The sequence below is a fragment of the Aegilops tauschii genome, chromosome 4, assembly GCF_002575655.3.
Source record: "Aegilops tauschii subsp. strangulata cultivar AL8/78 chromosome 4, Aet v6.0, whole genome shotgun sequence".
Taxonomy (NCBI): domain Eukaryota; kingdom Viridiplantae; phylum Streptophyta; class Magnoliopsida; order Poales; family Poaceae; genus Aegilops; species Aegilops tauschii.
The window spans coordinates 513,639,856-513,660,360 of NC_053038.3; the positions used below are offsets into that span (position 1 = coordinate 513,639,856).

The 20,505-nt window shown below is 42.4% G+C and overlaps 1 protein-coding gene across 2 annotated transcripts; it reads right to left on the reverse strand.

Annotated features, from left to right (window-relative positions):
* Positions 1-16,537: 16,537 nt before the first annotated feature.
* LOC109772768 (uncharacterized) lies at positions 16,538-20,248 on the reverse strand. Of its 2 annotated transcripts, XM_020331465.4 has the most exons (11): positions 20,092-20,248; positions 19,933-20,017; positions 19,771-19,843; positions 19,608-19,661; positions 19,464-19,514; positions 19,147-19,209; positions 18,986-19,051; positions 18,739-18,777; positions 18,205-18,327; positions 17,068-17,160; positions 16,538-16,963 (listed from the first exon to the last, which is right to left on the reverse strand). In XM_020331465.4, the coding sequence occupies exons 1-11, from the start codon at positions 20,195-20,197 to the stop codon at positions 16,808-16,810; spliced, it is 909 nt and encodes a 302-aa protein (XP_020187054.1). In that variant the 5' UTR covers positions 20,198-20,248; the 3' UTR covers positions 16,538-16,807. The 2 variants fall into 2 exon arrangements, with proteins under 2 accessions (XP_020187054.1, XP_073353277.1); XM_073497176.1 differs by lacking the exon at positions 18,739-18,777.
* Between the last annotated feature and the right edge of the window lie 257 nt (positions 20,249-20,505).

The following is a 20,505-nucleotide window of genomic DNA, read 5'->3' on the forward strand; positions in this document are numbered from 1 at the left end:
CGCAAAACATAAATGCAGAGCACCCCTGAAGATCAAGGACTGACTAGACATTGTAATTCATGGTAGAAGAGATCTAGTCACAATCATACTCAATGTAAATTAATAGCAATGCATGCAAATGACAGCGGTGCTCTCCAACTGGTGCTTTTTAATAAGAGGATGATGACTCAACATAAAAGTAAATAGATAGGCCCTTCACAGAGAGAAGCAGGGAATTGCAGAGGTGCCATAGCTCGAGTTTTGAAATAGAGATAGATAATATTTTGGGTGGCATACTTTCATTGTCAACATAACAACCAAGAGATCTCGATATCTTCCATGCTACACACATTATAGGCGGTTCCCAAACAGAATGGTAAAGTTTATACCCCCCTCCACCAACAAGCACACTCCACGGCTGGTCCGAAACAACGGGTACCATCCATACCAACAACAATCCTGGGGGAGTTTTGTTTGCAATTATTTTGATTTGATTTGAGCATGGGACTGGACATCCCGGTTACCGGCCATTTTCTCGTGAATGATGAGCGGAGTCCACTCATCGTGAGAATAACCCACCTAGCATGGAAGATATAGACAGCCTAGTTGATACATGAGCTATTTGAGCATACAAAACAGAATTTCATTTGAAGGTTTAGAGTTTTGCACATACAAATTTACTTGGAACGGCAGGTAAATACCACATATAGGAAGGTATGGTGGACTCATATGGAATAACTTTGGGGTTTATGGAAGTGGATGCACAAGCAGTATTCCCGCTTAGTACAAGTGAAGGCTAGAAAGAGACTGGGAAGCGACCAACTAGAGAGTGAAAACAGTCATGAACATGCATTAAGATTAATCAACAATGAGTGCAAGCATGAGTAGGATATAAATCACCATGAACATAAATATCGTGGAGGCTATGTTGATTTTGTTTCAACTACATGCGTGAACATGTGCCAAGTCAAGCCACTCGAATCGTTCAAAGGAGGATACCACCCTATCATACCACATCACAACCATTTTAATAGCATGTTGGCACGCAAGGTAAACCATTATAAACTCCTAGCTAATTAAGCATGGCATGAGCAACTATAATCTCTAGTTGTCATTGCAAACATGTTTCATTCCTAATAGGCTGAATCAGGAACGATGAACTAATCATATTTACAAAAACAAGATAGGTCGAGTTCATACCAGGTTCTCTCATCTCAATCAGTCCATCGTATATCGTCATTATTGCCTTTCACTCGCACGACCGAACGGTTTAGATAATAATAATAGTGCATGTGCATCGGACTAAGCTGGAATCTGCAAGCATTTAATACAAGGGAGAAGACAAGGTAATATGGGCTCTTGGTTAAATCAACAATAATGCATATGAGAGCCACTCAACATTTTCATCATGGTCTTCTCCTCTCGACCCCCAAAGAAAAGAAATAAAACTATTTACACGGGAAAGCCCCCAACAAGCAAAAGAAGAACGAGAAATCTTTTTGGGTTTTATTTTCATTACTACTACTACAGGCATGGGAAGTAAACTAGATAAAAGCTATAACTTTTTTTGGTTTTTCTTAAGGTTTTCCAGATGCACAAGAAGAAGGCTTAGAAAAGAAAATAAACTAGCATGGATAGTATAATGAAAAAGTATGAGCACCGACAACTAGAATGAGTGTGTGAACATGAATGTAATGTCGGTGAGAAATACGTACTCCCACAAGCTTAGGCTTTTGGCCTAAGTTGGTCTATGGCCACTGCTGGCCTGGCGGATATCCAAAGTCGTAGCTGGGGTCGTACTGAGATGCAGAAGCTACTGCCTGAAGAGCTGCAGCTCTGAGGCGAGATACCTCCGTCCTCCTCTCATACTCGTTCGCCTCCTCCCTGGTTATAACATATCTCCTTTTTTCCTGAAAGTTAAAGAAAGTAGGAGCAGGGAGGGCAATATGGACAGTGCGCTGTCTGTCAAAGATTAGTCGGTACTGGAGGAACTGTTATTCCTCTCAAGAAACTAATGGCGAACCATAGCACTATAATCTAGATAAGCAGGAGGCAACCCCATATCATTTCCATGTATGGGTACACCAAGATAGTTAGCTACACGAGTTGCATAAATTCCACCAAACAAATCTCCACTTGTACCGTTAAGATGCAACCTTCGTGCAACAATGGCCCCCAAGTTATATTGTTTATCACCTAATACCGCGCTCTTGAGGACACTAAGATCTGGAACGCACATGTGACAAGCCTCATCTTTACCGTTAATGCATCTACCTATAAAGAGAGCAAAATAATGTATGGAAGGGAAATGAATGCTCCCTATGGTAGCTTGTGTGATTTCTCTAGATTCCCCCGCAGTGATACTAGCAAGAAAGTCTTTATATTTAGATTTGCGAGGTTCACTAACATTGCCCCACCGTGGGAGTTTACAAGTAGTATTAAAATCTTCTAGGTCGATGGTATATGATTTATCATAAAGATCAAATAAAACAGGGTGAGAATTGCGTGAAGATATAAATTTAAACCTCCTCACAAAGGAATCAGTTAGGTAGTAGTATTGTGGGCACTTATCTGACATGAAGCCCTCAAGATCAGTGTTACACACATACGCATCAAATTCATCCTTGATGCCTGCTTGGACCATAAACTCCTCTGATGGCCATTCACAAGGCCGCACTTGAGCTTCCCTCGGTGGTTCATCGTCCGGATCACGTATCGCGAGCCTTGGTCCTTGCTTCCTTGAGGAACCACCATAGTACATTTTCCTATGCATTTTTCTTTCTCTGAAAAAATTCTGAATTTTTAGTGACTCAAAATAAAAGTGAACCGAACTCAACAAGCTTGATAGCAACTACTCCCACAAGTGCCTAGAGGCTATATCACGCATTAAAACTACTTTGGACCATATAAATTTGACATGCAAGCTCAAGAACAGGGTCACCTTAGCAGCAAAAACTTGCAATAAATAAAGCACTAGAACAAAAACTAATTGGACCATTGGAGGAGCTACATACCGAAGAACAATCCCCCAAAACAGTTTTGTGAATGAAGCTTTGAGCAAGGAGATCGAAAATGGCAGCAAGATGAGCTAGAACACGGGTTTGAGCTATGGGAGGATTTTTCTAGAGGAAGACGAAGTGAGTGGGTGCTGGAATAAGTGGAGGGGGTCCACGTGGGGCCCACGAGGCAGGGGCGCGCCCCAGGGGGGTGGGCGTGCCCTGCACCCTCGTGGCCAAATGGTGGGTCCCCCTGGTGTGTTCTCAGTGCCAGATATTCTTAAATATTCTACAGAAAATCATATTTCATTTTCGGGATGTTTGGAGAACTTTTATTTTTGGGGTATTTTTATTACAAGGATAATTCAGAAAACAGACAGTAAATACTATTTTTGCTTTATTTAATCTAAGTAACAGAAAGTAAAAGGAGGGTACAGAGAGTTGTGCTTTCTAACTTCATCCACCCCATGCTCATCGAAAGGAATCCACTAACAAGGTTGATCAAGTCTTGTTAACAAACTCTTTCCGAATCGCATAAAACTGGAGAATTTTTTAATAACACTAGGTTACCTCAACGGGGATATGCACGTCCCCAACAATAAGAATATCATATTTGTTCTTGATAGTAGGAAGAGGAAATTCAAAACCTCCAGTAATAATTGTTGAAATTTTTCCAATAGAATTGATACTGTGGACTTGAGGTTGTTTCCTCGGAAAATGTACCGTATGCTCATTACCATTAACATGAAAAGTGACATTGCCTTTATTGCAATCAAGAACAGCCCCTGCAGTATTCAAAAAGGGTCTACCAAGGATAATCGACATACTATCGTCCTCGGGAATACCAAGAATAACAAAGTCCGTTAAAATAGTAACATTTGCAACCACAACAGGCACATCCTCGCAAATACCGACAGGTATATCAGTTGATTTATCGGCCATTTGCAAAGATATTTCAGTAGGTGTCAACATATTCAAATCAAGTCTACGATATAAAGAGAGAGGCATAACACTAACACCGGCTCCAAGATCACATAAAGCAGTTTTAACATAGTTTCTTTTAATGGAGCATGGTATAGTTGGTACTCCTGGATCTGCTAGTTTCTTAGGTATTCCACGTTTAAAAGTATAATTGGCAAGCATGGTGGAAATTTCAGCTTCCGGTATATTTCTTTTATTTGTAACAATATCTTTCATATACTTAGCATAAGGATTCATTTTAAGCATATCAGTCAAACGCATACGCAAAAAGATAGGTCTAATCATTTCAGCAAAGCGCTCAAAATCCTCATCATCCTTTTTCTTGGATGGCTTAGGAGGAAAAGGCATGGGTTTCTGAACCCGTGGTTCTCTTTCTTTACCGTGCTTCCTAGCAACGAAGAATCTCTTATCATAACGTTGATTCTTTGATTGAGGGTTATCAAGATCAACAGCAGGTTCAATCTCTACATCATTGTTATTGCTAGGTTGAGCATCAACATGAATGTCATCATTAACATTATCACTAGGTTCATGTTCATCACCGGATTGTGTTTCAGCATCAGAAATAGAAATGTCATTGGGATTCTCAGGTGGGTCAACCACAGGTTCACTAGAAGCATGCAAAGTCCTATCATTTTCTTCTTCTTCTTCTTCTTAGAAGGACTAGGTGTATCAACATTAGTTCTCTGAGAATCTTGCTCAACTCTCTTAGGGTGGCCCTCAGGATACAAAGGTTCCTGAGTCATTCTACACCCTCTAGTCACAACTCCAACAACATTTTCATTTTTCTTATTATTTAATTCATTGAGCAAATCATCTTGAGCTTTAAGTACTTGTTCTACCTTAGTGGCAACCATAGAAGCATGTTTACTAATAAGTTTAAGTTCACCTTTAACTCTAGACATATAATCACTCAAGTGTTCAATCATATAAGCATCATGTTTCAATTGTCTACCAACATAAGCAATGAAGTTTTCTTGTTTAATAATAAAATTATCAAACTCATCTAAGCATTGGCTAGAAGACTTATTACGAGGAATATCACCCTCATCAAATCTATAGAGAGAATTTACCTTTACTACCTGTGTCGGGTTATCAAGACCATGTATCTCTTCAATAGGTGGTAAATTCTTAACATCTTCAGCTTTAATACCCTTTTCTTTCATAGATTTCTTTGCCTCTTGCACATCTTCAGGACTGAGAAATATAATACCCCTTTTCTTCGGAGTTGGCTTAGGAGTTGGTTCAGGAAGTGTCCAATCATTATCATTACTCAATATATTACTCAATATATTATTCAATAGCAATTCAGCTTGCTCAACAGTTCTTTCCTTGAAAACACAACCAGCACAACTATCCAGGTGGTCTCTGGAAGCATCAGTTAGTCCATTATAAAAGATATCAAGTATTTCATTTTTCTTGAGAGGATGATCAGGCAAAGCATTAAGTAATCGGAGAAGCCTCCCCCAAGCTTCTGGGAGACTCTCTTCTTCAATTTGCACAAAATTATAGATTTCCCTTAAGGCAGCTTGTTTCTTATGAGCGGGGAAATATTTAGCAGAGAAGTAATAAATCATATCCTGGGGACTACGCACACAACCAGGAGCAAGAGAATTAAATCATGTTCACCCTTTAATGAGAACAAAAATAACTTAAGGATATAGTAGTAACGAATTTTTTCCTCATGAGTGAATAGGGTGGCTATATCATTCAATTTAGTAAGATGTGCCACAACAGTTTCAGATTCATAGCCATAAAAAGGATCAGATTCAACCAAAGTAATTAACTCAGGATCGACAAAGAAATCATAATCCTTATCAGAAATACAGATAGATGAAATAGCAAAAGCAGGGTCATATTTCATTCTAGCATTCAAAGATTTTTCTTTCAGCTTAGCTAATAGTTTCTTAAGATCATATCTATCTTTGCAAGCAAAAAAGTCTCTAGCAGTTTCTTCATCCATGACATAACCCTCAGGCACATCAGGCATTTCATATCTAGGGGGAGAATCTTCATCATCACTTTCATCAATATTATCAATTTCAATAATTTCATTCTCTCTAACCCTAGCAAGTTGTTCATCAAGAAATTCACCTAATGGCACAATTTTATCAAGCATAGAAGTAGTTTCATCATAAGTATCATGCAAAGCAGAAGTGGCATCATCAATAACATGCGACATATCAGAATTAATAGCAGGAGTAGGTGTCGCAAGTTTACTCAAAACAGAAGGTGAATCAAGTGCAGAGCTAGATGGCAGTTCCTTACCTCCCCTCGTAGTTGAGGGAAAAATCTTGGTTCTTTCATCTTTCAAGTTCCTCATAGTGATCAACAGATATAAATCCCAAGTGACTCAAAGAATAGAGCTATGCTCCCCGGCAACGGCGCTAGAAAATAGTCTTGATAACCCACAAGTATAGGGGATCGCAACATTTTTTGAGGGTAGAGTATTCAACCCAAATTTATTGATTCGACACAAGGGGAGCCAAAGAATATTCTCAAGTATTAGCAGTTGAGTTGTCAATTCAACCACACCTGAAAGACTTATTATCTGCACCAAAGTATGTAATAGAAAAGTAGTATGGAAGTAACGATAACAGTGGCAAAAGTAACAGTAGCAGTTTTTGTAGCAATCGTAACAGTGGCAACGGAAAAGTAACTAAGCAAAGATCAATATGTGAAAAGCTCGTAGGCAATGGATCAATGATGGATAATTATGTCGGATGCGATTCCTCATGCAATAGTTATAACATAGGGTGACACGGAACTAGCTCCAGTTCATCAATGTAATGTAGGCATGTATTCCGAATATAGTCATACGTGCTTATGGAAAAGAACTTGCATGACATATTTTGTCCTACCCTCCCGTGGCAGCGGGGCCCTATTGGAAACTAAGGGATATTAAGGCCTCCTTTTAATAGAGTACCGGACCAAAGCATTAACACTTAGTGAATACATGAACTCCTCAAACTACGGTCATCACCAGGAGTGGTCCCGATTATTGTCACTTCGGGGTTGCCGGATCATAACACATAGTAGGTGACTATTGACTTGCAAGATAGGATCAAGAACTCACATATATTCATGAAAACATAATAGGTTCAGATCTGAAATCATGGCACTCGGGCCCTAGTGACAAGCATTAAGCATGGCAAAGTCATAGCAACATCAATCTTAGAACATAATGGATACTAGGGATCAAACCCTAACAAAACTAACTCGATTACATGGTAAATCTCATCTAACCCATCACCATCCAGCAAGCCTACGATGGGATTACTCACACACAACGGCGATCATCATGAAATTGTTGATGGAGGATGGTTGATGATGACGACGGCGACAGATTCCCCTCTACGGAGCCCCGAATGGACTCCAGATCAGCCCTCCCGAGAGAGATTAGGGCTTGGCGGTGGCTCTGTATCGTAAAACGCGATGAATCCTTCTCTCTGATTTTTTTCTCCCCGAACGTGAATATATGGAGTTGAGGTCGGTGGAGCTCCAGGGGGCCCACGAGGCAGGGGCGTGCCCAGGGGGTAGGGCGCGCCCCCACGCTCGTGTCCAGGGTGTGGGCCCCCTTCGGTTGATTCTTTCACCATTATTTTTTATTAATTCCAAAAAGTGGCTCCATGAAGTTTCAGGTCATTCTGAGAACTTTTATTTCTGCACAAAAATAACACCATGGCAATTCTGCTGAAAACAGCGTCAGTCCGGGTTAGTTCCATTCAAATCATGCAAGTTAGAGTCCAAAACAAGGGCAAAAGTGTTTGGAAAAGTAGATACGTTGGAGACGTATCACTACAAAGCTCGACTTGTTGCGAAAGGTTTTCGACAAGTTCAAGGAGTTGACTACGATGAGACCTTCTCACCCGTAGCGATGCTTAAGTCTGTCCGAATCATGTTAGCAATTGCCGCATTTTATGATTATGAAATTTGGCAAATGGATGTCAAAACTATATTCCTTAATGGATTTCTTAAAGAAGAGTTGTATATGATGCAACCAGAAGGTTTTGTCGACCCGAAAGGTGCTAGCAAAGTGTGCAAGCTCCAGCGATCCATTTATGGACTGGTGCAAGCCTCTCGGAGTTGGAATATACACTTTGATAGTGTGATCAAAGCATATGGTTTTATACAGACTTTTGGAGAAGCCTGTATTTACAAGAAAGTAAGTGGGAGCTCTGTAGCATTTCTAATATTATATGTGGATGACATATTGTTGATTGGAAATAATACAAAATTTCTGGATAGCATAAAAGGATACTTGAATAAGAATTTTTCAATGAAAGACCTCAATGAAGCTGCTTATATATTGGGCATCAAGATCTATAGAGATAGATCAAAGACGCTTAATTGGACTTTCACAAAGCACATACCTTGATAAAATTTTGAAGAAGTTCAAAATGGACCAGTCAAAGAAAGGGTTCTTGCCTGTGTTACGAGGTGTGAAGTTGAGTGAGACTCAATGCCCGACCACTGCAGAAGATAGAGAGAAAATGAAAGTCATTCCCTATGCTTCAGCCATAGGTTCTATCATGTATGCAATGCTGTGTACCAGACCTGATGTGTGCCTTGCTATAAGTATAGTAGGGAGGTACCAAAGTAATCCAGGAGTGGATCACTGGACATCAGTCAAGAACATCCTGAAATAACTAAAAAGGACTGAGGACATGTTTCTCGTTTATGGAGGTGACAAAAAGCTTGTCGTAAATGGTTACGTCGATGCAAGCTTTGACTCTGATTCGGATGACTCTAAGTCGCAAACCAGATACGTACTTATATTGAATGGTGGAGCTGTCAGTTGGTGCAGTTCCAAGCAGAGCGTCGTGGCAGGATCTACGTGTGAAGCGGAGTACATAGCTACTACAGAAGCAGCAAATGAAGGAGTCTGGATGAAGGAGTTCATACCCGATCTAGGTGTAATACCTAGTGCATCAGGTCCAATGAAAATCTTTTGTGACAATACTGGAGCAATTGCCTTGGCGAAGGAATCCAGATTTCACAAGAGAACCAACCACATCAAGAGACGCTTCAATTCCATCCGCGATCTAGTCAAGGAGGGAGACATAGAAGTTTGCAAAATACATACGGATCTGAATGTTGCAGACCCGTTGACTAAGCCTCTTCCACGAGCAAAACATGATCAGCACCAAGACTCCATGGGTGTTAGAATCATTACTATGTAAACTAGATTATTGACTCTAGTGCAAGTGGGAGACTGAAGGAAATATGCCCTAGAGGCAATAATAAAGTTGTTATTTATATTTCCTTATATCATGATAAATGTTTATTATTCATGCTAGAATTGTATTAACCGGAAACTTAGTACATGTGTGAATACATAGACAAACAGAGTGTCCCTAGTATGCCTCTACTTGACTAGCTCGTTAATCAAAGATGGTTAAGTTTCCTAGCCATAGAAATGTGTTGTCATTTGATGAACGGGATCACATCATTAGAGAATGATGTGATGGACAAGACCCATCTGTTAGCTTAGCATTATGATCGTTTAGTTTTATTGCTATTGCTTTCTTCATGACTTATACATGTTCCTCTGACTATGAGATTATGCAACTCCCGAATACCGGAGGAACACCTTGTGTGCTATCAAACGTCACAACGTAACTGAGTGATTATAAATATGCTCTACAGGTGTCTCTGAAGGTGTTTGTTGGGTTGGCATAGATCAAGATTAGGATTTGTCACTCCGTGTATCGGAGAGGTATCTCTGGGCCCTCACGGTAATGCACATCACTATAAGCCTTGCAAGCAATATGACTAATGAGTTAGTTGCGGGATGATGCATTACAGAACGAGTAAAGAGACTTGCCGGTAACGAGATTGAACTAGGTATGAGGATACCGACGATCGAATCTCGAGCAAGTAACATGCCGAAGACAAAGGGAACAACGTATGTTGTTATGCGGTTTGACCGATAAAGACCTTCGTAGAATATGTAGGAGCCAATATGAGCATCCAGGGGCCACTATTGGTTATTGACCGGAGATGTGTCTCGGTCATGTCTACATAGTTCTCGAACCCGTAGGGTCCGCACGCTTAACGTTCGATGATGATTTGTATTATGAGTTATGTGATTTGATGACCGAAGTTTGTTCGGAGTCCCGGATGAGATCAAGGACATGACGAGGAGTCTCCAAATGGTCGAGACATAAAGAATGATATATTGGACGATGTTATTCGGACACCGGATGAGTTCCGAGAGGTACCGGGTAACTATCGGAGTGCAGGAGGGTTATCGGAACCCCCGGGGGAACTAATGGGCCAACATGGGCCTTAGTGGAGAGAGAGGAGGGCCGTAAGGGGCTGGCCGCGCGCCCCCCGTGACAATCCGAATTGGACTAGGGGAAGGGGGCGGCGCCCCCCTTTCCTATTCCTTCTCCCTCTCCCTTCCTTCTTCCCCCTTCCACCAAGTGGAATCCTACTAGGACTTGGAGGCCTAGTAGGACTCCTCTCTTGGCGCGCCCTACAGGGGCCGGCCGGCCTCCCCCCTCCTCCTTTATATACGGAGGCAGGGGGCACCCTAGAACACACAAGATCAATTGTCTTAGCCGTTTGCGGTGCCCCCCTCCACAGTTTAACACCTCGGTCATATCGTCGTAGTGCTTAGGTGAAGCTCTACGCCGGTAACTTCATAATCACCGTCGCCACACCGTCGTGCCGACGAAACTCTCCCTCGTCCTCAACTGGATCAAGAGCTCGAGGGACGTCATCGTGCTGAACGTGTGCTGAACACGGAGGTGCCGTATGTTCGGTACTTGGATCGGTTGGATCGTGAAGACGTTCGACTACATCAATCGCGTTACTAAACGCTTCCGCTTTCGGTCTACGAGGATACGTGGACACACTCTCCCGTCTTGTTGTTATGCATCTCCTAGATAGATCTTGAGTGATCGTAGGAATTTTTTTGAATTACTACGTTCCCCAACAACTATCAGTTCCTACCCGTTTGTAACGTGTCTGGTTAGGAAAGTTTGAAAATATTTGGAAAGTTTTTACTGGGAGAGCGGAAAAATCAATGTGAGGAGGTGGTGGTGAGAGATGAGACGAAAATAAACTAGCGAAAATAAACCAGACGAAATAAAACCGTGAAACAGAGACTACCAAGTCCTCTCTTAGGAGTAGAGATTAAAAGACAATATCTAGCATATAAATGATACAAAAGATGGTACCAAATCAAAGGATTGATTGATACGAGCCTCCTATGATTGCATGCTCAATAAAGTAAGCAATATGACGCCTCTCCTCCGACGGCGACTAGGGTTCCTGCCGCCCGGCGGCGGCGTCGATCTGCCTCGTCTCATGTGGCCTTAGGTCCATGGGGTGTGGTGGATCCCGGCCATGCCTAGCCCCCATCCCGGTGGTGCATGTATCATCGTCGGACAAGGTGTGGAGGTGTTTCTCCGGCGGATCTCACATAATTCAGTCGGTGCTTGTCTTTCGTGCACTTGTCTTATAAGGCCTTAGCACGATTACTTTCGATTATCTACTACAACAAGTTTTGTTCGGCTCCGGCGAGGGAGGGCGATGACGGCGGCACGTCTTCAGCTCGCTTCAGTGCTTGTAGTCGTCGCTAGGTGGTCTACGAACCCGAATGTAAGTTTTATTATTTTTAGTGTTCATTGTACTGCCATAATTGAAGATGAATAGATTGAAAATTTCCCGCATTTTTTTTATAATTTTGAATTACAAATCTGTGCATTCAGGTAATTTTTTTAAGTTAGCAGGTTTAACAACAAATGCTAAATGTGAATTACTAAATCGGATTCCACATTTATGTTCTCTGCAGAACAACGAAACTAAGGAAAACAATATGAAAATGGAAAAGCATTAAGAACTAAAGATCATGTTTGAATCAAGCATCAAACAGTGGCAACTAGCAATAGAAATTCCGGGCAAAAAAACTAGCAAGAGAAACTAGGATTTGGAAACAGTGGCAACTTGCAAGAGAAATCTCTTCATGAACTAGCCTAAGACGGGTCATCTTCATTTTCTTGACAAAAAGACTCCCGTACGCAACGCACTAGCAGCACATGCCCTTCTGTCTTTCTTGTTCTCGTTCACTTTCTTGTTTAGTGGTCTGGCCAATGGCCCAGCAAGAGGGGTAGGAAAGTGGGCTACTCCCCAGGCCAGTTTTTTTCTCTAGATATATAGGCTGGGAAATTTATCACGCCCCATGTCATTGTTGGGGCTGCTTGGGGCCCTGATCCGCCCGCTGGGTGGATGAAATTGAATGAGTAGACAGATCTCGCGAAATTGTGTAGGATTTGGAGAAGTTTGGGAGGAAGAAGGAGAAAGAAAGAAGAATGAGATGGAATATCTCTTACCTTGGCTGACTTTTTTTTGGCATGGTAATACGTGTCTCATTCATATCATAAAGAACAAAGTACAAATCACATAAAGACCGACATGACAAAACTGAAAAGATAGCAGAACATTTCTAAGCTTGACACCAACACTCGTCAACTGCCTCCGGCACCACCACAGCAGTCACCGAAAAAAAGAATGACGAATACCGAGCTCGACGCGGCTCCATCGTTGATATGCAGCTTTGCGGACCTCTAAGGTGCCTCACCAAAAGTGAAGCCCATCAAAGGCGCGGTACGAGCGCTGGTATGAGCACTTACGCCGAAATCACTAATTAAGGAGTACTCGTTGCAAAGAACACTTCACCTTCCCTGGTCACGACAAGTGGCGCACATGCAGCGCGCCACTTGTCGCAACCTGGGAGTTTTTCCTTTATTCGTAGATCCGTTTATTCAAAACGTTTTATCTTAAACCGTGCGTCCAAATCTCAAACCGTTTTCACTATTGGATTCCTCGCGTCGAGATCTTCAAAACTAGATCCCATGTTGATAAGTTTTGACGAACATTTTTTTCATGAAAAAAACCGGACAAAAAATCTGGACGAAAAAACCACATCGGGAGCATTTTTTTCCTTTCTGAAAGAGCACGCCCGTGCCTCTCGCGAAATCACAACCGTGCCTCTCATGGAAGTGAAACCGTGACTCTCGTGGAAGGAAAAAAAAACAAAAAACGCGTTTTTTTCCTTTCCGAAAGAGGCACGCCCGTGACTCCCGCGAAAGCACAACGGGTGCCTCTGGCAAAAGCAAAACCGTGACTCTCGTGAAAGAAAAGAAAACAAAAAGCGTATTTTTTCCCTTTCCGAGAGGCACGACCGTGACTCCCGCGAAAGCACAACCGTGCCTCTCGCGGAAGCAAAACCATGACTCTCGCGAAAGAAAAGAAAACAGAAAACACGTTTTGTTTTTCCCTTTCCGAGAGGCACGGCCGTGACTCTCGCGAAAGCACAACTGTGCCTCTCGCGGAAGTAAAACCGTGACTCTCGCGAAAGAAAAAAAACAGAAAACGCGTTTTTTTTTTCCGAAAGGCACGGCTGTGACTCTCGCTAAAGCACAACCGTGCCACTCGCGGAAGAAAAACCGTGACTTTTCGCGAAAAAAAAGAAAACGTGTTTTTTCGCGTAAAAAATTTTTTCCCGAAATTTTTTTTGGTCGAAAAGCTAAGGAAGACCGGGGGGAAACCAAAACGTCGAAAAAACCTGGAAAAAACCATTTAAAAAGCCGAAAACGCGTGCGAAAAAATAAAAAAACAAAATCTGAAGGGAGCGTCGAAAGCGCGACACGTGGCGAATGGCTGAGAGCGCGCCAAGTGGCGCTGATCGTTATGAGGCTCCCGAAGGAGCGCTCGTTAACTAGTTGCTCTCCACTTACGCTCCTACCAGACACCGTCTTATGCTCTGAATAGGCCAACGTTGTCGTGCATATATAGTGGCGTAGCTGTAGGGTGGTCCATGAATTTGGCCCATTAGTTTAGTAGTACTTCTCTGAAAAAAAGAAATTATATCCAGACCCAACTCAGATCTCAGCCCATGTACATGCGAAGCATTGGCTCGTTTCTATCGTCTCCTGTTACGCCTGTATGTACGCTGATCGTTCCTAATTCCCGACTCCCCGTCGTCTCCTTTTCCTCTATGTTGGAACTAATCTTGTTATTAGTGCCAAGAGTAGATGACTAGATCATGTTTATTTTGGATTGCATGATGTTGTTTTAGTAGCTGACTAAGTTCTAGCTAGTTGCATGCACGTGATAATGGCAGAGGGGCATACCGGCAAGAGAGACAGCACTAAGCGATACAGAGAGTGCAGTCAGCGGCCAGATTGCAAATCATTAGTGGAGTAGTGCATGCACGAGTTGTTAGGATTAGTCAAGTTGAATAGTGGCAAGCTACATGCATGGATCAAGTTTGGCCTGGTCGTGTGGCTGTTGAGGAGAAGCCGTACAAGAGCTGAACGTGGGTGCATGCAGGTAGTGGAGAGTGAGAAACGGATCAAGCCGTTGTGGCTTGGCCATGCGAGCATTGCATATTTCCCTTTAAATAGGCTTGTAACCAGTTTTGCTATTTGAGATGAGGAATACAGAAAAGGCACAAGTGCGTGTGCCAAAAAAGCTCTGCGTGTTTGTGTTCTTCCTCTCCATTGTGTATTACGTGAGAAGTGTAGGTGTGTCCACTGCGTACTCGCGTGTGTGTATCCATCGATCTCCTGGGCCATGCCAACACTCTAGTCTCCGAAAGTCTAAAACCCTAGCGCCATCGCCGATGGCGACGGCCAGGCGGCCGACGAAGGAACCGCGCACACAAGCATAGGTACAGCCCCGCGCAGTGCGTACTAGTTGATTTCTTTTCCATTTCAATCCAGAGTAAGATGTTTGTTCTTCTCTAATTCAAAGCACAATTTCCTTTTGCTCTGAAGATTTGAACGATTTCTTGAGAGTGCAAGCTTTAAAGGTTTTTGCAATGGATAATTTGTCAATTGAACCGATTGAATCATTAGGGCTTTGTTCCAACTGAGTTAATGTATTAACTTTGTAGAATTGTTGCAAAAATGAAGAGGACAAGAGACATTGCATCGCTTTTTGAGACATGGATCCAAGAAGAAGGTGGCTGCTCCTTTTTCACCTCCTTCTCCGGTACCAGTAGCGCCCGCGGGGGAACAACAAACCTTAAGTCAGTGCATGGGAGAGTAAATGAAGAAATAGTGGATTCACCATCGCCATTGCCGCCGCCACCACCACCACCATCAATATTGCTTGGGTTTACTTTGTCTATATCATGTCATCTTGCTTAAGGCGTTAATCTGTTTTATACTTAATACCCTAGACGCATGCTGGATAGCGGTCGATGGGTGGAGTAATGGTAGTAGATGCAGACAGGAGTCGGTCTACTTGTCTCAGACATGATGCCTATATACATGATCACTGCCTTGGATATCGTCATAATTATGCGCTTTTCTATCAATTGCCCAACACTAATTTGTTCACCTATCGTATGTTATGTGCTCAAGAGAGAAGGCTCTAGTGAAAACTATGGCCCCGGGGTCAACTTTTATCATATATAAAGACACAAAAATACCTTGCTGCAATTTTATTTCTTTTATATTGTTTTTCAATTTATCTTATTACCTGCCACTACGAGATTTAATCCTTGCAAGTAACCGCTGAGGGGATTGACAACCCACTTGTTCGAGTCGGGTGCAAGTATTTGCTTTTGTGTGTGCTGCTAACGAGATTCTGTGTGGTTCTCCTACTGTATTGATAACCTTGGTTCTTAACTGAGGGAAATACTTATCTCTAATGTACTGCTTCATTCTTTTCCTATTCGAGGAAATCCCAACGCAGCTCACAAGTAGCAGCGGGCATGGTTGTGACACGCTCACGAGTCAGGGGGGGGGGGGATACATTGGGGTATCCTCCTGATGTGGGTTGTGAGGAGATGATCATTTGAAACCTTCTAGGCACCCCAAAGTTGGGTCAAAATCCACTACCCAGTAGGGTTGTAACATAGGTTATTTTGGACTTTGCACATGAGGGAAGGGGGATGTTTTACCATCCCATCCAACACCCAACAAGCAGTGTGAAAATGTCAGTTGAGCCTCCATTGGAGAAGAAAAGAGAAACCAAAAGAGAAAGGGAAAGATAGGAAGATTGAAGGAAGAAGCTTGCTATCAAGGAAAGGGATCCCATCCCCAAGGTTGTGAAGTCCAGATCCACAATTTTGTCTCCTTGAAGCTATGGTTTCACCATCTTTCATGAGATTCTTTCAATCCCTACCTCTCGCGGCCTCGAATCTTATTGTTGTTATCCAAGATGCATAAATCTTGATGAGATCCTCTAGTGCTACCTATATAAGAACATTTTGTTTCCCACATTTGATAGTAGTGGAAGAAGATTTGGATGGCTTCGGCCTGTGTTTTTTATCCCAATATGGGGGGTTTCCCACATTAAAAATCTGGCGGCATATGTGCTGATGTTCTGCTGTTGTTCAGAGGTTTCCTTCTGTGCTAAGCAACCATCATTGAATTAGTACATGAAGTAGTGTTGGAATTATTTTGTTTCTACTGCAATTTTAGACCACAATCGTGTGCTAATTCCCAACACTCGGTTGGTGTCATCAAATCAGCAGAGACATGTTGTATTTTGTTGCACTGCTGAGCATGCGGGCAGAAGCTCACAAATCATAAAATACAAAAACAAGAAACAAAGTATTGAGATGAACATAAGAAAATATTACGAAGAAGGACATGTATGTAACCTGTGATTTTTTGTTTTTACAATTGATATGGTCTTCTACATAGCGATGACAGAAGCAAAGCATGAAAGAAGAATGACATATACACCAACCCAACATTATATCCCTGACAAAAAGATGGTGGATCGTCACGTCGACGACCGAGGGAGTACCCCGGAATGCTTCCCGTCAGCCTGAGCGTTTCACCAATTGTGTGCCAGGTGGCGGCGAGCGAAGGGCGAGGAAGTCACGCAGATGGTTTGTCCTTCAAGTAAGGCAGGATGTGTTTCCTCATGTCACTGTTGGAGATGCCTAGGTGATCTCCTGCCACCGACACGAACTTGACTCGCCCTGCATCGTCCAGGGCCTTCAGACCAATCCAGTCTTCCTGATATAGCTTTGTCTGCAGACCAAATTTTGGTAAGTTCAGTGAGCCGAAACAGACTCAAAATTTCATCAACTTGCTAAGCCATATCACTAGTCCAACATGAAGAACAAAAATTGTACCTGTTGAGGAGGTAGGACTGGATCAAAGGCTCCGTCAGGGTAATAACCAAACCATGATGTTTCCCGCGGTATGAGGACGGTATCATTCTCAAACTGCAAAGCATATTAGGGCAAAACAGTAAGGGCATCAAAGTATACTTCAATTATCAGTCTGTATTAAGCACCAGAGCTTTATAAGAAAATTTGGAAAAGTGCTGCAATGCTCAGATACAAGATTTTTGTGTGACTCGTGACTTATGATAGAGTAAACACAAGGAATCTTCTTCAAAGGAAAATAATTTTCTTGCCCAGCTATCTATGTGCCATGTGTGATACTCACTGTGAAGAAACTGCTCTTCATTTCTTCTAGGTGTCCATTTGCTCTTAGTTGTTGGGACTCAACTATGGTTGAGAGGAAAAGAGGCATCAATGTTCTGGATGAATTAAGGATCATGGCAGATTTCCTACCCTCTCAGTTCTCAATGGATATTATCATCATGGGTTGCTGGCACCTATGGATGCAGAGAAACTCCAAGATTTTCAAAGCAATAGCTCCCTCTGTTCAGTCTTGGAGGGTTCAGCTTAGAAATGATCTTCAGTTGATTCTTCTCAAGACAAAGAACAAGCATAGAGATGCTTTCAAGCAGTGGACTGAAATAAATATTATTCAAAATTTTATGGATTTCCCTAGAACTGGTGTTGGTTAGTTGTCCCGGTTTTTTTTGCCTGTGTATTTGTGAAATTATTTTTAATGAAAATTACCGTAGAACAATTGTTCTAAGGTCTTCGGTTCAAAAAGTATATATATATATTATCAACCTCTATTATGAATCTTCGAAATGGAAAGACACCTACTAAATGCATACCCTAGCCGTACGTGTTCATGTTATTTTGTTGTTTTGGTGCACACAAGAAATACTTGTGTGTTTGAGCTATGCTTGAAATATTTGACAGTTAACATTCTCATCAACATTTATTTTTGCATGCACAGGGAAATCACCAAGCAATGACTTGAGAAAATCGATTCCCACTGCATTTCAAAACAGGGAAAAAGCAAAGTCCATTTTGAATTTTGATATTCCATGCCAACTTCAAGTATGCTACCATCTAATATTTGAACGTGGATCAAAATGTGATTTCAGACATTGTAAGCCTTACCATGATCAGTACTAAATTCTTTAGGCTGCTGAACCTTTCCTTGTAGGCAGCATTTCTTTCACCTGGTATCTCATTGTTAAGCTTGGGAAGAAACCTGCATCCCTTGAGATAATCATCAATATCCTGAAAAAACAGTACATTTTCGGTGACTAGGAATATATCATTGAATACTGCTCAGGTTTACTTCCAAGATTTATGTTTAAAGATCAGTCAATGTTTTCTTACGGTCTTCCACTCTGAAGTAGAAGCAAAAACTGAAAGCTAAACACTCATCAAGATTGCCTACTTAAAATTCTTCAGAGAGCGAGTGAGCGACAAACAAAAATAGAACATCAAACTACCCATAAATAAAAATATGGAATTCATTATTACTCAGATATACCTGAGCCCCGTCAGTACCCAATAACAGTTAATAGAACAACACAACAAGCAATTTAAAAGTTCAAAAGAGTGCAAGTTCAGCAAATGATAGATATATCAGCGTAAAGGTGAATTCCTATTGGTTATGGCCTCAAGAAATGCAATACAACTCACGGTTGGGATCTTGATGTAACCACTTGGCGCAAGATGTGCCTGTAATTCACCACGACTTGAGTTAAAGTCTCTCGTTTATTAATACTCCCTCCGTCCGAAAAAGCTTGTCCCTCAAATGGATGTATCTAGCACCAAGTTAGTGCTAGATACATTCATTTGAGGAACAAGCTTGAGACAAGTTTTTTCGGACGGAGGGAGTACTAGCACGACCAGGGTTTGGGAAGTGACTAAGCCAAGATATAAGTACCTGCACGTAGTCCGAGTAAATCTCCGATTTGATAAGGGCATCAACAATAACACAGAAAAAACCAGACTGCAGAAAAGAGATGCACAATGTTCGGAGGTAATCAGACTCTTGGTTGAAATCAATAGACTGGATATTAGCTGGGGATAATGAGATCAACTTACACCACAGTGTGGCGCGGAAGCAGTACCAGCATGAGGCCCAGCGAGTGAGATGAAATTCTTGACCTGTTACAAGTGTCCGAATACATATGCACCGTAAAATATCTCATACTGCACAACAAACAAATAGCATTCTCTGCGACCCTACTGATAACTGATCAATCAAAGCTTAAATTTAAGGCATTCTATGCATGTTTTTGAAAAAAGAAAAGCTCTCACTAATTGGCATGCTAGTAGATATGAACACAGAGACCCAACACACATTCACAAGCATCCAGATTTTATCCCCTGTACAATTTTGAAAGCAACTCATTACTCACCGGTGGTCCATCATCGCAATACTCGACCACTGCCCGGCCAATCAAGTTCCCCTGTGGAAGCACATAATTAATGTTTAGTAGAAGAACAACACATTTCATAGATTGTGTTATAGAAAACTGCCAACAACATATATACTTATATACCTGAGACAGACCAACAATGTTATAGCCGCCGCTTAGCTCTTCCATCTCCTTTACCTGCAGAAACAAATTAGCAAGCAGGCATGGATGATGAATATCTATCTATCTACTCAGCATACAGCAGAAAAAAAGGCATCATCATCGCCCGAAGCGCCGAATGGATCACCTTGTTGCACATGATATCAGCCTGTTCGTTGAGAGGCATGAGCCAGGAGTCCCGTGCCCCGTTTCCAATTTCTCTGAACACAAGCGAGTAGAGCAGAATGAGTCAAACTCCAGTGGCCGTCGGCGGCGGAAGGGCGTAGAAGACGCATATCTAGGTACGTACATGCAGTGGCCGTCGGCGGCGGACCAGTCGGCCAGGAGCCGGGTGAACTCGGCAACGCTGCTGTCGGTGCACTGGCCCCCGATCCCTGCTCGAACCAATCAATCAGTCAACCAGTCAATAAGCCATGGACGGAAGCAGAGCAAGCGAGGGTGGACCGACCGTGCAGGACGACGAAGGGCACCGCCTCCGCGGGGGCGAGGAGGAGGAAGAGGAGGGGGAGGACGGCAGCGGCGAGGCGCGGAGCTCTCCGCGGCATCAGGACCATGGCTTGGCGTCCGAGGGACACACGAGAGGACGTCGCTCACTCTTGAGACTGGCCGCGTCGGTGTTCGAACTTATAAAGACCTTATAGCAAGTACTCTACTCGTATAAAATTTTGATTTTTCTTCCGGGTTCGCTAAAAGTCAGTCAACTTTTTTTAGGTGATAAAAGTCAGTCAACTGAGTAAGTCTCAGTCGACATCCTGTCCTAATCGTTAGATGTAGAGAGCTTAAGATTTATACGGCCAGCTGGTGTCGCTTTCTGGTCAAATATTAGCGCGTAGAAAGCTGCGTGTCGCGGAAACGCGCGCAC

Coding starts and splice junctions, on each gene's coding strand:
- LOC109772768 (XM_020331465.4), bottom strand. CDS start 20,197: ATGGTCCTGATGCCGCGGAGAGCTCCGCGCCTCGCCGCTGCCGTCCTC. Junction 19,515..19,607: donor ACATTGTTGGTCTGTCTCAG/GTATATAAGTAT, acceptor GTGCTTCCACAG/GGGAACTTGATTGGCCGGGC. Junction 17,161..18,204: donor AGAATTTAGTACTGATCATG/GTAAGGCTTACA, acceptor TATGCTTTGCAG/TTTGAGAATGATACCGTCCT.